Source organism: Papaver somniferum, chromosome 10 (assembly GCF_003573695.1).
Source record: "Papaver somniferum cultivar HN1 chromosome 10, ASM357369v1, whole genome shotgun sequence".
NCBI lineage: Eukaryota > Viridiplantae > Streptophyta > Magnoliopsida > Ranunculales > Papaveraceae > Papaver > Papaver somniferum.
The window spans coordinates 162109430-162124168 of record NC_039367.1 but is presented as its reverse complement, the minus strand read 5'-3'; the positions used below and the strand labels follow the sequence as shown (position 1 = coordinate 162124168).

Sequence of the window (14739 nt, the reverse complement as noted above, 5' to 3'; positions counted from 1 at the left end):
CCACAGCGAGCCAACAAATTAAAAGTGTAAAACCTGAAAGGTAAAAAATTAAAGACTTTCTTTTTCCTTTTTCTTTTGGCAATAAACCAGTAATTCTAGAAGCACCGGTTTTGTCCGGAAATATTTTCGGATCGGATGGCCTTTAAAGCTGCTCTAGCATTTAAATGTGAAAAAAACCCTTATATTTTCGGTCAAACTAGATTGACTTTGACTTTGGCTTTGGCTTTCTCCCGAAGAAAACATGATAGAGACAAAAATACAAGGACCTATTTTCAAGGCACACATCCGTATGCCGGAGGAGATTTAAAAGCAGTTCAAATACGAGTCAACAAAATAAAAGCGTAAAACCTAGAAGGCAGAAAATACCTTTTTTTATTTCATTTTTCTTTAGGCAAATAAACTAGTAGCGCTAGACGAATCGGGTTTTGTCCCGAAATATCTCCCAACAAGGAATACGGATAATCTTTATAGCTGCTCTAGTATTTGGACGTGAAAGTAAATCCCTAGTAGAGGTGATGGACAAAACTACAGATAACTCAACTTATAATCCCCACAAGGTAGGTCTCCGGTGGCCCACGAAGACCAACTCTTCTCCTTCTATCTCTAGGCGTTGTGTCCCCATTGTAGGTGAGAAGAAAAGAGAGCCAAATCTGTTCACACTCCTCCAATGACTGGATATATCACATTAATTTCTGATTGGTTGATTATTTAACTGATGGTCCCATTACCCTCCATGTTTAGAATCATGACTCTAATTACATAACTCCCTAAATTAAATCAAAAATGGAGATTTAAATATGAAATATAACCTCGTTAACATTGTGCGTCAAAATGAAGATACTTCCTAAGAAACACGTCAGATGGGTATTTATTTTGGACTATAGAATATTAAGTCTTAATCCCCCAAGAAACACGTCAGATAGGTCCCACTATAACGTCACATGTGATGTTAATGCAGCAGCACCAACCAAACTCTGTCCGTATTCTATCCGCGTTATTCCCCAAAGACTGGTCTCAACTCTCCAGTGTAGTTAAAGTCTTGAAAGAAGAAGAAGATACCATTTCTTTTCTTTTCTTTGCTTACTCCGTCAAACAAATTAGGATCCGGAGATTAATTTCAACCAGAAGAAGAAGAAGAAGAAGATCTTGTTGATCATCATGGCGAGTTTAATGGTTCCCCCTGTGTTACAATCACCTCGAGATGACGCCACCCAGCTCTACCGTGCTTTCAAAGGTATACTATTTTCCAGTTTTGGTTTTGGTTGGTTGATTTTGTGGATTTTTCTGTTATCTTTTAGACTCCCAATTTTGTGTATGCGAGTTGTTTGATCCATGACTCCTTGTAGAATTTTGGAGTAGATCATTTTTTTTCTATTTATAGTATTTTTTCTTGTATCGGCCTGGTTTGAGGTCACGAGTTCGATTACGCCTCCTAATTGAGAGTCAATTTTGACGTGGGTGCAAGTTTTAATGCTGGGAGGCCAATGTTTGGTGATGTGGTTTGCAAATTACATACAGATTGTTGTGTTGTGTTGTAGAAATGGATGAATGTAGGGCCAATGTAAAGTTTATCTGGATTTCTCCGATCTTTCTGTTGTTGTTGTACTATGAAGTTGAACCTTAGTAGACCATTTTTGTCTATTTATAGTAATTTCGTATTTTTATTCTCGAGGTTTGAAGTCACTGGTTTGATCCTAATTGAGTCATTTTTGGTGTGGGTAGTGCCCGGAAGCTAGCTACTGTTTGATTCAATTTTGGTGTGGGTGCAATAAGATTTACAGATTACATACAGATTTTTGTGTAGTGTATACTTGTGCTGTAGAAATGGTGAATGCAAGGTCGACGTAAGGTTCATATCAATGTGCTTCTGCTGTTCTGTTGTTGGGTTAGGAAATTGAATCTAGTTTTGGTGAGGGTGCTTGTTTTAGTGATGAGCGGCTAAATGGATAAAATTAGACAGACACACTACTGTCCATTGTCACTGTAGCATACTCTTACTATGTGAGTATTCAATGTAGTTCTGTTAGATCAATGTGAGTATTAATCTAGTCAAGCTTGGCAGTTGCAAATTGGTCTTAGTTACACAAGTTGTGTAACAATGTTAAATCCATGTGGGCATTCACCTCGAAACACAACACCAAATGAAATTGGTACCTCTTAACAGTGTTGGAGTATATGTTAATTAAGGCAACTGCCAAGCTTGACTAGTTACGTCTTACTTAATCAATTAATTCTCACGTTGATCCAACCGCTTCACTGTGTGAATATACTCACATTAATTACACTGTAGAGATGGGTGAATATATGGTCGACCACTCAATTTAAGGTTCATGTAGTTCTGTTGTTGCTTATAGCAACTAGGGTTCATCTAGTAATCTATTCGACCACTTGTACTGTATGAATGTTCAAGATAACAGTTGCAATTCCAGTTGTCTTCCAGAAAGACTAGTGTTTTGGGGGGACTAAAACCACAACTGGTAGTAGGTGGTCGACTTCAACAGTTGTTATATCGAAGCATACCTTTTTTTCTTAGGATGTCATCTGCACTGTGAACTTATGAGTATTCTATATATTCAGGATTTGGTTGCGATACTGCAACAGTTATCAATATCCTTTCTCATCGGGATGCAACTCAGCGCGCTTTCCTCCAACAAGAGTACAAGAATATGTATCACGAGGAACTCACTAGCCGTCTTTCTTCAGAACTTAGTGGCAACACCAAGGTATTGGAGTTAGAAGAATATTTTATGCATCTCATTTTTCACTGCCATGACTTTGGTACAGAACAATGTTTTGTGCTAATTGCAATTAAATGAAAAGTTGCTGCAATGCTTAAACTGTAAACTGGTTTCTTTTTCTCTCTTCCATACTAATTAGTGTAATGCATGTTCTAGACGGCTGTTTTGCTATGGATGCATGATCCAGCAGGACGAGATGCAACAATTTTAAGAAAGGCATTAACTGGGGATATGGTTGATCTCCGAGCTGCAACTGAAGTGATATGTTCTCGTACACCAAGTCAGCTTCAATCAATTAAGCAGTTATACTACACGAAATTTGGTGCTCATATTGAACGGGATATTGAAATGCTAGCAACCGGGGATCATCAAAAGGTCATCTCTCTCTCTCTCTCTCTCTCTCTCTCTCTCTCTCTCACAAACACACGTACATAGTACAACCATACTTACCCTCGTATACTGATCTCCATAAACCTATACTTTTCTCATATTTGTGTGAGGTCTGCTGCTTAGAATTTACAGTCATCGTGCCAAGTCTTGATGATTTAAGAAAACGAAAGGCTCGCAGTTTATAGACACTTCTGCTTCACAATGGTGGCTAGGGAGCATACATTTCTCATTTATGAACAGTTTAATAGATATGGTGTTTGAAATAAACACAATAACTAACCCGATTTTGGTTTACCTCACTAAATGGATAACTATTAAACTGTTTCAGGTATTATACTTTTTCATTTTGAAAGATACAGTAGCTCTTGGTGATGCTTCATCCTGAAGATACGTAGATATTGTTTTATGGTGATAAATAAATTTAAAAATTAGCTGTGTTGCCAAGGAAAATCATGTAGCCGTATATTTATTTTGGCAGTAAGAAAGGAACAAGGTTTATTATTTGCCATCCTCTGGTCTCTGAAATAGTGACCCGGTATAGGGAACCACCAGAATTGACCCCTATTTGTTATTTGACAGCCTACATAATTCAAAATTTAAGGGGATGTGTTGTCCAAACCGCTTCAGATTGTACCCATTTTAATCAGAATGTCCCTTGAATCCTCTTAGTTGCTTTGCACAACAGAGCCCACATTGCATGTCACGGCATCTCCTAAATTCTTGCTCCATTATGCTCTTTGAAAACCAATTGACAAGTAAATTCTTTATCTGTGGCTGGAGTGGAAGTGAAAATCCCAAGAGTGTTTCATGGTTTTCAACCCTACAGTATTCTGTAGAAAATATATGGTTGTCTCTTAGTGCGATGTATTTGAAGATGGAAAAAGTGGCTTCAATGTCAAAATTGTTTTTGGCTAGCCTCTAAAGACACATCTCTTTAATGTGATTTCAGTTTTTGTGATTTGGTTTGCTTCATAAAACCTAATTAGCCTGGTTCCTTGTGTGTTTCAAAGTTGTCTGTCAACCCAGAAGGAAAGAGTGTGCCAATACTGTACTTCTGCTGAACTGATTGGTTGCATATTTTGTTTCAATAGATGGTGCTTTATTTAATATCCTTAGGAGAGGAAATTCCGTATGTAAATAATTTGAAAATGTCCACCAGCTACATTTTATTTGTTCGTTCTGTATTGATTATTCAGTTTCTCACAATTATAGCTACTAATATTTACTGTCGAGGGATCTATCTAAAAGACTAAACCTTACACTGGCGCATAATTCTGTCTTGTAGTTGCTGCTTGCGTACATAAATACTGTAAGATATGAAGGCCTGGAAACTGATCGAGCAATGGTCGAGAGAGATGCGAAATCATTGTTTAAAGCTGGAGAGAAGAAACTGGGAACTGATGAAAAGACTTTCATCCACATCTTCAGTGGAGGAAGTAGGGCACATTTGGCTGCTGTTAGTTCTGCTTATCGAAATATATATGGTTCACTTAAAAAGGTATGTATTCATTGTCCTGAACCAGATTTCATCCCCTTTGTCTTTCATTTTTATTCACATTTTTGCTTCACTAATTGAATTTTCGTATTGCAGGCTGTTAAGAGTGAAACTTCAGGGAATTTTGAGTTTGGCCTGTTGACTATTCTAAAATGTGCAGAAAACCCTGCTAAGTACTTTGCAAATGTACGCCTTCTAGTTGTTCAGCTGTCTGTTAGGTGTTCATTTTTGTCTTTGGATATATATTTCACTTAGGCCGTTCATCTAAGACTCACCAAAACTCAGCTAATCCGGTACCTCTAGCCCCATTAGTAGTTGGAACACAACACTGTAAACATTTTAGTGTTGATTTCCATCAAACTTGCGATGGGACGACATGTAATGACTTCTTCTGTGACTGGTTAATCCTTGGATCGTGCTCTACCGAATGGATTGCATCATTTTTTACAATTTCCAATTATGCTTTTTGTAACCCTCCAAAATACTACTTTTGTAGGAACTGTATAAAGCAATGAAAGGACTGGGAACCACTGACAGTACACTTGTCAGGATCGTCGTGACAAGGACCGAGATTGACATGCAGTATATCAAAGCTGAATACCACAAGAAATTCCACAAGTCTTTGGCAGATGCAATTCATTCCGAGACATCAAGCCATTACAGGACCTTCTTGCTTTCTCTCGTTGGTTCTTAGACGTGAAAACTTAAAAGGAGGGTGGGAAAGAGAGAAGTGAAGGTGTGCAAAGGTACAAGGTATTATTATAGTAGTAAATAATTGTTGAAATGCTGCTGATTGTTTACTACATGCTTGTAAAACAATGGATTTTCTTGATTTTTGTTTCTGACTGTAATTTGACAAGATTTCACGTGCACTAAATCAGACTGGTAATATTAATCAATTAACTAACGAAAGGTTAATCCCTTTTCTTAATTAGGTTTTATTTATCAAAGAAAAAACATGTGAGGAGAAAATCTGGTTAAAATAGAGGTGCATAAAACAGATTTGTGCTATCACCCGCATTAAGTGCATAATCCCAGAAACTTGGGTGCACATCTAGATCTAGTCTGCAATATGTCAACAAAGTGAAACTTGTAAGACTGAAAGACTTTGCTTCTTTTCTTATAAACAAATTGATACCTTGACGCAGTCGCATGAAATAGGTGTAATGGGTGTCAGTTGGTCGCAAAATCCGCGTTGTTGGTCAAGAAGATATATTTTATTTATGGGTTTGGATAAAGATTAAAGAGCTGTTAAACCATAATAACTTGCACCAAACTATATACCCTACTAGGACTGCTTTAAACACTAAAATATCTGGAGATAAAAGAGTGGTTGAACAGAAAGATTTCTCTGTTGACATGATTGTGTGGAGCTCATATGTTCCGAAGCTGCTTCCCATCTACCGGTTTTATACACCATCTAAATACACCCGTATGTGTCATGGAAGCATTTTCGCATATGCATATGCTCACTGTTCTCCATTACCAATCCACAGCAGTCCTCTATCCCAGAAAAAGTGACACTTTTAATTTTATTGGGTCTATGAAAAAGCAAAAATTGTCCGGGTAAGGGTGCTAGTTGGGCCCTGGTTAGTCCTCATCATGTGTCGTGTCGTGTCGGGTACCAAAGGAAAGCTAGCCAAAAAGCCAGTAAACTTTAGAAAATTAATGACTCGGGGAATAGTAATCGCCACCTCAGATGGGTCCTACTTGGTCCTCTAGTAAAGAGACACATGTGATGATTATGCTTTCTACAGCAACAAACCCAAACTCAATCCCCGTTATAACCCAAGAAAAAGACTCAAGAGTCATTCTCATCATCAGTAAAAGTAAAGAAGAGGATTTCTCTTTTCCTACTCCGTCAAAACATATTTCCAATCTAGTGATTTCAAATCAAGAAGAAGAAGATTTTAGAAAAGTTTGATTATTATCAACGTCATCATCATGTCGAGTTTAATGGTTCCTCCTGTGTTGCAATCACCTCGAGAAGACGCCACCCAACTCTACCGAGCTTTCAAAGGTACTTCTCCTCCTTTCTCACCCTTTCTAAGAGTTTTTTAATACTTGCAGAGCTTGAATTCTGGTATTAGTAGCTTAATTTTTGTGTTGTTTGCTAATTAATTTCATGCAATCAGCCAAGTCTTAACTCCTATGGGTTGTTTTGTTTTGATGGTTGTAGAATTAGGTAACTTCAGTAGGTCATTTTTTACTGTAATTTTAAGGGATGTTTGAGCTCAGGTCACCAGTTTGATTTGATTCTGAACGAATTGTGAGAAAAATCGAGTCAATTTTGGTGCGGGTATAAGTTTTAGTGCCGTGCTGGGATGGCGGGCTGATAATGCGTGTCTCGCTCACTGTAGCGAGAAGCTATGCTTTACAAATGGATGAATGTAGGGTCGGGGTTGGGTACATCTGCATGTACATGTACATTATTGTCCCTCACTAAATGTAGCATACACTTAGGATATAGAAATGGATGAATCATGAATGTAGGGTCGGTGTAACATGTAAGGTTCATACAGATGCGTTTGTGTGGTTCTGTTGTTGGATATGGAAATTATATGACATGACATAAATATAGACACACTACCATCCCTCGCTCATTGTAATGAACATTTTGTTTCATTTTGATTCAAGAACCTAAGTTGCATTAGCTAAGAGCCGAATCTACAAGCTCATGTTTTTGTTATAGCATACTTTTGTGGTGTAGAAATTGATGAATGCATGCTTGAAATTGGGATCTGCTAGATGTGTTTCTGTCTTTCTGTTGTTGGATTAGGAGATTGAATCGAGTTTTGGTGAGGGTGCATAGTGATGACCTGATAAATGGCTAGAATTTGGTGACATGATCTCCATGCATATTATTGTCCCTCACTGAAGCATACTCTTAAAATGACTGAGTCTATAGAGATGGATGAATGTTGCATTGACCAGTCATTTTACGGTTTACGTAGTTGTTATTGTCATTCTTGTTTTTTACAGCAACTAGGGTTCATCTAGTTATCTATCTGACCACCTGGATGAATGTACATGATTGCAGCTGATAAGGCCAGATTCTTTTTCAGAATACCAGCATTTTGGTTATTAAGACCACGACATTTTGTTAGGATATGGTTGATTTCGAAAGTTGTTATCTCCAAGTATAATCTTTTTTCTTAGGATGTGTCTTGGGCTGTGAACTTATGGGGGTTTTATATGTCCAGGATTTGGTTGCGATACAGCCACAGTTGTCAATATCCTTTCTCATCGGGATGCAACCCAGCGTGCTTTCCTCCAACAAGAGTACAAGAATATGTATCATGAGGAACTCACTAGCCGTCTTTCGTCAGAACTTAGTGGCCATACCAAGGTATTGAAATGGTTAGGAATTTAGGATGTTTAAGAAGCTCACTTTTGGTGGTGTTATAATGTTGGTTCTGAACTATGTTTTTGTGCTAATTAGAATAAAAATGAAGTTGTTGCAAGCAGTTCTTGATTTGAATGACGAACTAAATTTTTTTTTCTTTTTCCCTCTGCGTATTTTAGACTGCTGTTCTGCTTTGGATGCATGACCCAGCAGGACGAGATGCAACAATATTAAGGCAGGCATTAACAGTGTCTATAAATCTCCAAGCTGCAACTGAAGTGATATGTTCTCGCACACCAAGTCAGCTCCAAACGATTAAGCAGTTATACTACTCGAAATTTGGCTCTCGAATTGAGTACGATATCAAAATGCAAACAACCGGGGATCATAAAAAGGTCATCTCTCTCTCTCTCCCTCTCTCACACACACACACATACACACAACACAACTGTACTTCACCATATGATTTTTTTATTCAACAAGTTGTCTAAAACCTTGCACTGGCGGAAAATTCTGTCTTGTAGTTGTTGCTTGCGTACATAAATACTGTCAGATATGAAGGTCTTGAAACTGATCGAGCAATGGTTGAGAGAGATTCCAAATCTTTGTTTAAAGCTGGAGAGAAGAGATTAGGAACCGATGAAAAGACCTTCATCCAGATTTTCAGTGGAGCAAGTAGGGCACATTTGGCTGCTATTAGTGCTGCTTATCGAAACATATATGGGTCACTTAAAAAGGTACATAAATTATGTGTTGTCAATCGGATTTCATTCTGTGTCCAATTCTCCCTGCTTTCTCCGACTAGATCTTTCAATGAAATTTTATTCGTATTCACATTTTTGTTCCACAAATGAAATTTTCGTCCTGAAGGCTGTTAAGAGTGAAACGTCTGGAAAATTCGAGTTTGGTCTGTTGACTATTCTAAAATGTGCAGAGAACCCTGCTAAGTACTTTGCAAAGGTATGTCTTGTATTGTTCATCTTTTTATTATTAGTTCGTCCTTTCTCTTTGGTTTAAAACTATGCTATTAGTAACCTTCTCAAACACTTCTATAGGAACTGTATAAGTCAATGAAAGGACTGGGAACCACCGACAGCACACTGATAAGGATTGTTGTGACAAGGACCGAGATTGACATGCTGTATATAAAAGCTGAATACCGCAAGAAATTCCACAAGACATTGGCAGATGCAATTCATTCCGAGACGTCAAGCCATTATAGAACCTTTATGCTTTCTCTTGTAGGTTCTTAGACGTGAATTTAGAGGCAGGAAATAAGGTATCTATCAAGGTACGGTATTGTGGTAGAGTAAATATTTGTGAAATGCTGCACAGCATATGCTTGTAAAGAATGGATCCTTAATTTTAGTTTCTTGCTATGTGTAATTTGGTTACATTTGAACAATATTATTAGTTTGAATGTGCAACTGAACTCAGCCTGATGTTTGATTAGTGAAGTCTTTTGCTCTTTTGTGTGTATTCTCACTGTCTTCAATTATTTTATATCAGTCACATCATGGATTCTGCTCCTGCAATGCCCCTTAAATTTCCAGTTTTGCTCTAAAACAAGAGATTGCTGCGGCTGAGGCCTTGTGGTTCACATCATTGACACCAATGGGTTTTTCCACAGTAGAGACCCTCAGGTTAAATGCATCTCCAATGCGTTGAGCTTCCAGAAAAAGAAAAGATCGATCTTTTTTTCTTTTTTTTTTTTAAAGCAGAATAATTTTTGCCGATGTGGCGTCCTCACAGTAATTATCAAGTTTTCTTCAATAATAGCCTGCCACGTGGCATTAAAATTCACTTGATGGACCTGTCCACCTATTTCAGCGTTTGGCCAAAGAGATGCAAGTTAAAAGAAAAACTTTACTTTAAGTAACTGTTGGCCAAGAGATTCTAACCAAAGAACACATCGATATCTAAAAAGAAACGGTTCAAACACTACCAATAAATTGGTTAAGGACCAAGAGAAGCAGTGACATTTGGTATTTGGGTGAGTCCGAGTTTTTGAAATGTGACGCATTCTTCTTTTTAATTTCTCTTGCGTTTTGGCTTTTGTCATTCTCATAATCTTTCCGTCCATTTAGGAAGGGATTGGTCGCTATATCCGACGAACACCGAGTATCTCTCAGATTCTCACAAGTTCGGAAAATTCTCTTCTTGCTTGCAAAACGTTTGGTAAATTTTCACAAGTTCAATTTCGCTTATGATGAATTGTAGGAGTAAAATATCGCACCCCTATCCGATATGCGAAGTAATGACCATCAAGAATGAGCGAAGATAACCGCATACAACATATCTGAAATGACGCATCAGATGACGTCAGCTTAATCACGCGTAAAGTGTGAAGAGTTATCTGATATTAAGAGAACGTGCGAGAAGAGTCAATGTAAGCGTGCGTTAATAACGCACGCCAAATCCGAAAATAAAGGCTTTATTAGCTGTCATCTACTATGTAAACTCCTATATAAGGAGTCGAGCGACCTTGTATCCGAGAGAGATTTTTTGGAGAGCTTAGACAAGATTTTAGGAGAGAGAAAGATTGTTTGGAGAGTAAGTTAGGATTCTTTATGTCTTTGTATTTAATTTAAAGATTTTAATGAATGTTCTTGTGATTCTTATGGAGATTACTTAGATTGTTCTATACATTTCATCTAGGGTGTGGTTGTGAGATTTCCCACAACTACATTTTGGCGCTAGAAAACAACTCGGAATTATATACTTTGTTGGTGAATTTCTGTAAAAACAAGTTTTGGATTCTTCATAGTTAATCACTTTTTCATTAGAAATCTTTGAGAGTTTTAGAAATTCAGATCTGAAAAATTCCACCAGAAGTTTCAGTCTCAGAAAACCAATTTTCATTGTTCAAGTTTTTAGGTCTTTAAGGGACAAATTTTCTTTCATTTGTTAAAAAGAAAACAAAGATGGAACAACAATCATTTTATGGAGGAAATAAGGATAGTCAGAACGAAAGGAGGAGGCAGAAGTGTACAATGTAATTCAACAATTAAAACGAGTATCTCTGATGCAGATTTTCACGCAGGAATAACAGGAAGAATACACAAACGTGATTATGAAGGAAGGAAGATCATGACGGTAGATAAAATCTCCTTTACAGGAATGGGAAAAGAGAAAGATAACGTTTGCAGTGGACGAGATCTCAGAAGAAAACTTAAGCAAAACAGATCCTTTGGTGATTACAATAACCACAGAGCGAAATTAAAGAAAAAGATGAAGGAATGAAAGAATCAGAAGAGTGGGCGATAGACAGAACTTTGGTGGACACAAGTAGTTCAGTAGATATTTTGTTCTATCATGCATTCAAAGGCATGGGATACAAGGACGCGGATATGACACGTTCTACATACAATATTCAAGGTTTTAACAGAACTATAACAAAACCAAAATGTGAAGTAACCATGTGAATACTGTTGGGAGAAATAGAAACGCAAATAACATTGTACGTGGTCGATATAGATTCACCATACAACATGCTATTGGGGAGACCATGGGTGCATGCGATAAAAGGCGTCCCTTCAACTCTCCATCAATGTGTGAGATTCCCAATACCAAGTGGAATAGGAGAAATTAAAGGAGATACAAGGAGTGCGAATATTTGCGGTCAGATAGATGTAAAGAATTATGAAGGACGCGCGAAGAAGCGAAAATATCGGTGGAGAAAAGCGAGAGAGCTAAGGAAGGAAGAAGAATTAAGAATATACATGATAAGACCACAGGAAGGAAAAGGAATACCAAGTGAAATTCCAGAAGAAGAGGGTGCACCAATACACAAAATAAAAGAACCAACACCACTAGGAGAACCAAAAGCGAATTTTACCGTAACAGAGCAGACAAAAAATATAAATATTGGAAAAAAGGATGATCCAAAGATATTAAAAATTGGAACAAAGAGAGGCAAAGAAGAGGAAGAGCGAAGGATCAGTATCTTACGTGAATACAAAGACATTTTCGCATGCAGTATGGACGAAATGCCAGGAATAGATCCTTCTATCGCATGCCACAAATTGGATACCAACAAGAACGCACGACCGTTCAAGCAAAGGATAAGAAAGATAGCAACCACATACCATCCATAAATAGAAAAAGAGCTACAGAAGATGCTTGAAGCAGAAATAATAAGGCCAGCAAAATACGCAGATTGGATAGCAAATATGGTGGTTGTGCCAAAGAAGAATAATGGAATAAGGATTTGCATCGACTTTAGTGACTTAAACAAGGCATGTACGAAGGACAACTTTCCATTACCAGACATACCGCAAATGGTTGAAGCAACATCAGGAAATGATAGGCTCTCACTTATGGACGGATATAAAGGCTACAATCAAATTCCTTTGGCTGAAGAATACCAAGAACATACGGCTTTTGTCGCACCCAGAGGATTATATTGTTATACAAAAATGCCTTTCGGTCTGAAAAATGCAGGTGCAACATATCAAAGAATGGTAGAAAAAGTATTTTCAAAGTGGATACACACAACATTGGAGGTCTATGTAGATGATATGTTGGTGAAGAGTAAAAAAGTTGAAGATCATGTTGACCACTTGAGAGAAATCTTTGAACAGATGCGGCAATTCAACATCAAGATAAATCCAGAAAAGTGTATTTTCGGAGTTGCGTCGGGAAATTTATTAGGTTATATTGTATCCAAAGAAGGAATAGAATTCGACCCAGAAAAGTTACATAAGTGAAATCTTTGCAATAAGACCTTATTAGAACGCAACAGAAGTGAAGACTACAATTAGGGAGGCTAGGCATCCAATTGTGGCGTGCACCCTAGTTCGCATAAAAAAAGAAGCAATAATAAGACCTAACCCACGTCATAATTGGGGAAAACTGGTTAGCATGACTCAGGGGAAAGCTACATCGACCCTGAAACCCGAGTCATGGAGATTTAGGGTGAAATAAAAGCCCATCCAGGAGAGGCGCCTATATCGAAAGATTAAGGTGACAAGGTCTCTCCTAAGGAGTGCAGAAAATCGATCAAGGCGCCGAGGTACACGGTTGAGTCAAGAGTTCCTAGGGAGTCTGGAGCGTACCTGGAGGCTCTTGACAAGTCTTGACTATGATGCACTCGGTCTGAAGAAACCCCACTTAGGGTGCGGTCTTGTAACCATAAGCCATATCGGCGGAGGAATAAGAGGCCGCGAAAACAACTAATTGTTGCATCATTGGATGGGAAGAGCCCATCCCAACCCGGTAGGGGTAAGCTTCCTTGAAGGGGAAATCAGTGGGAATATAAGGACGGTACCCTCTATTAGGGAGCTGAATTGTGTCAAAAGACGCAAATATTATGAGGCTTTTACTCACGGGGGTATTAAGGCTTGTCGTATTTGCGCATACATAAAACCTGCATAGGAAATAATACAAGAATATGATAAGGCGAGATCAATGGGTCATTACACTAAAATGTAAAGACCGCCTGCGATCTCGTCGCACAGAAACAAAGTAATATATTAGGCAAAATAAGACCTCTACTTAGGGAGGCCCAATAAGAACTCATGAAAAAAATAAAATTCACACTAACATTGTTTTGCAGGAGATATGAACAGAGAAAGAGCCACACAGAATTACCCACATGTTTCTTACAAGGAATATAATAAGAGGCAAGTATGGAAATTAAAACAAAAGATATATTATACTCCTTGTCAAAAAACGAATGTTAAGAACAAGAGTATGTTTCAAATACACCAAAATACATTTGGAAAGACATAAAAGACCAAAGAAAGGGAAAATCTAGGCATCATTAGAAGGTGCATTTTGGTTAATCAAAGAAGCTTCAGCATTAACTTCGTTGTCAGGATTGACACCAAACCTTGGATCTTCAGCTTTGTCCTTCTCAGACTGATCCTCTTGAAGGTGAACTTCAATATCTTCCGCATCATCGCTTACATGTTCATAATCACTATCAGGCTCAGAAAGCTTCTCGTCATCGCTTATATCAAGAGGCGCCACATTGACCAAAGGAAGTGAGTTGTCTAGGAGAATTTTGTTCACAAGAGCTTGAGACTTAATGTGAGCTCCACGAGCGACATCTTTCTCAGCATTTCTGACGCCAACCTCCATGAAGTTATCAAGATGTGAACATCTCCTATTCACTCGGTCTCGAGAAGAGGTAAGTGCAACGGAGAGTTTCACACGTTCTTTACGGGCCTCGACCAAATCAAATCTCAATTGAGAGATGGTGGACTGATGCAATTTTTCAGACTCTGCAAAAGAAATATAGAATTACAACTATAGCGAAATTTTCGTCATATCAAGATTCAAGTAATAATCAAAAAGGACAAGTAAATTGAGGCATGATAGGATTCTGGAATGCCTATATATAATAACCCCAATCGCACGGTGCCTAACTAGTAGACAAGGACAAGTACGGGTCGTTCCCACGAAGAGCAGTGGAAATACTGTAATCAATATCTTTAATAAGATTAACCAACAATATGTTTTTGAATTTTTATAATTGAAAACGAAATAATAAAATCAAACTAATCAATGAGACCAATGCAAAAGTTGGTAATCAGGGTTCATATTATCCACCACTATTTCTATTCGGTTACTGAAATGAAACATAACTCATGAATATTAATTTATCATCCGTTCTATTGACATCACCTATTATATGTATTAGACTCGCAAAAATCGCTGGGACACCTTAAGCATGGCACATCAAGAGACTAAACTAAAGCATACACCATCAAATTGCGTTAGCAAGAAAATTTTACGAAACTAAATTTAGGTTAACAAATAATACT

The 14739-nt window shown here is 37.8% G+C and overlaps 2 protein-coding genes across 2 annotated transcripts; both read left to right on the top strand.

Moving 5' to 3' along the window:
- The first annotated feature begins 985 nt into the window (after positions 1–985).
- On the top strand, positions 986–5554 carry LOC113318765 (annexin D5-like). The gene is made up of 6 exons (XM_026567006.1): positions 986–1234; positions 2578–2723; positions 2895–3113; positions 4414–4626; positions 4720–4809; positions 5120–5554. The coding sequence occupies exons 1-6, from the start codon at positions 1159–1161 to the stop codon at positions 5315–5317; spliced, it is 942 nt and encodes a 313-aa protein (XP_026422791.1). The 5' UTR covers positions 986–1158; the 3' UTR covers positions 5318–5554.
- An 870-nt stretch (positions 5555–6424) lies between these two features.
- On the top strand, positions 6425–9449 carry LOC113319528 (annexin D5-like). Its single transcript, XM_026567783.1, has 6 exons — positions 6425–6643; positions 7827–7972; positions 8149–8364; positions 8494–8706; positions 8840–8929; positions 9025–9449. Exons 1-6 carry the CDS (start codon positions 6568–6570, stop codon positions 9220–9222), a joined length of 939 nt encoding a protein of 312 aa, XP_026423568.1. The 5' UTR covers positions 6425–6567; the 3' UTR covers positions 9223–9449.
- The last annotated feature ends 5290 nt before the right edge of the window (positions 9450–14739 follow it).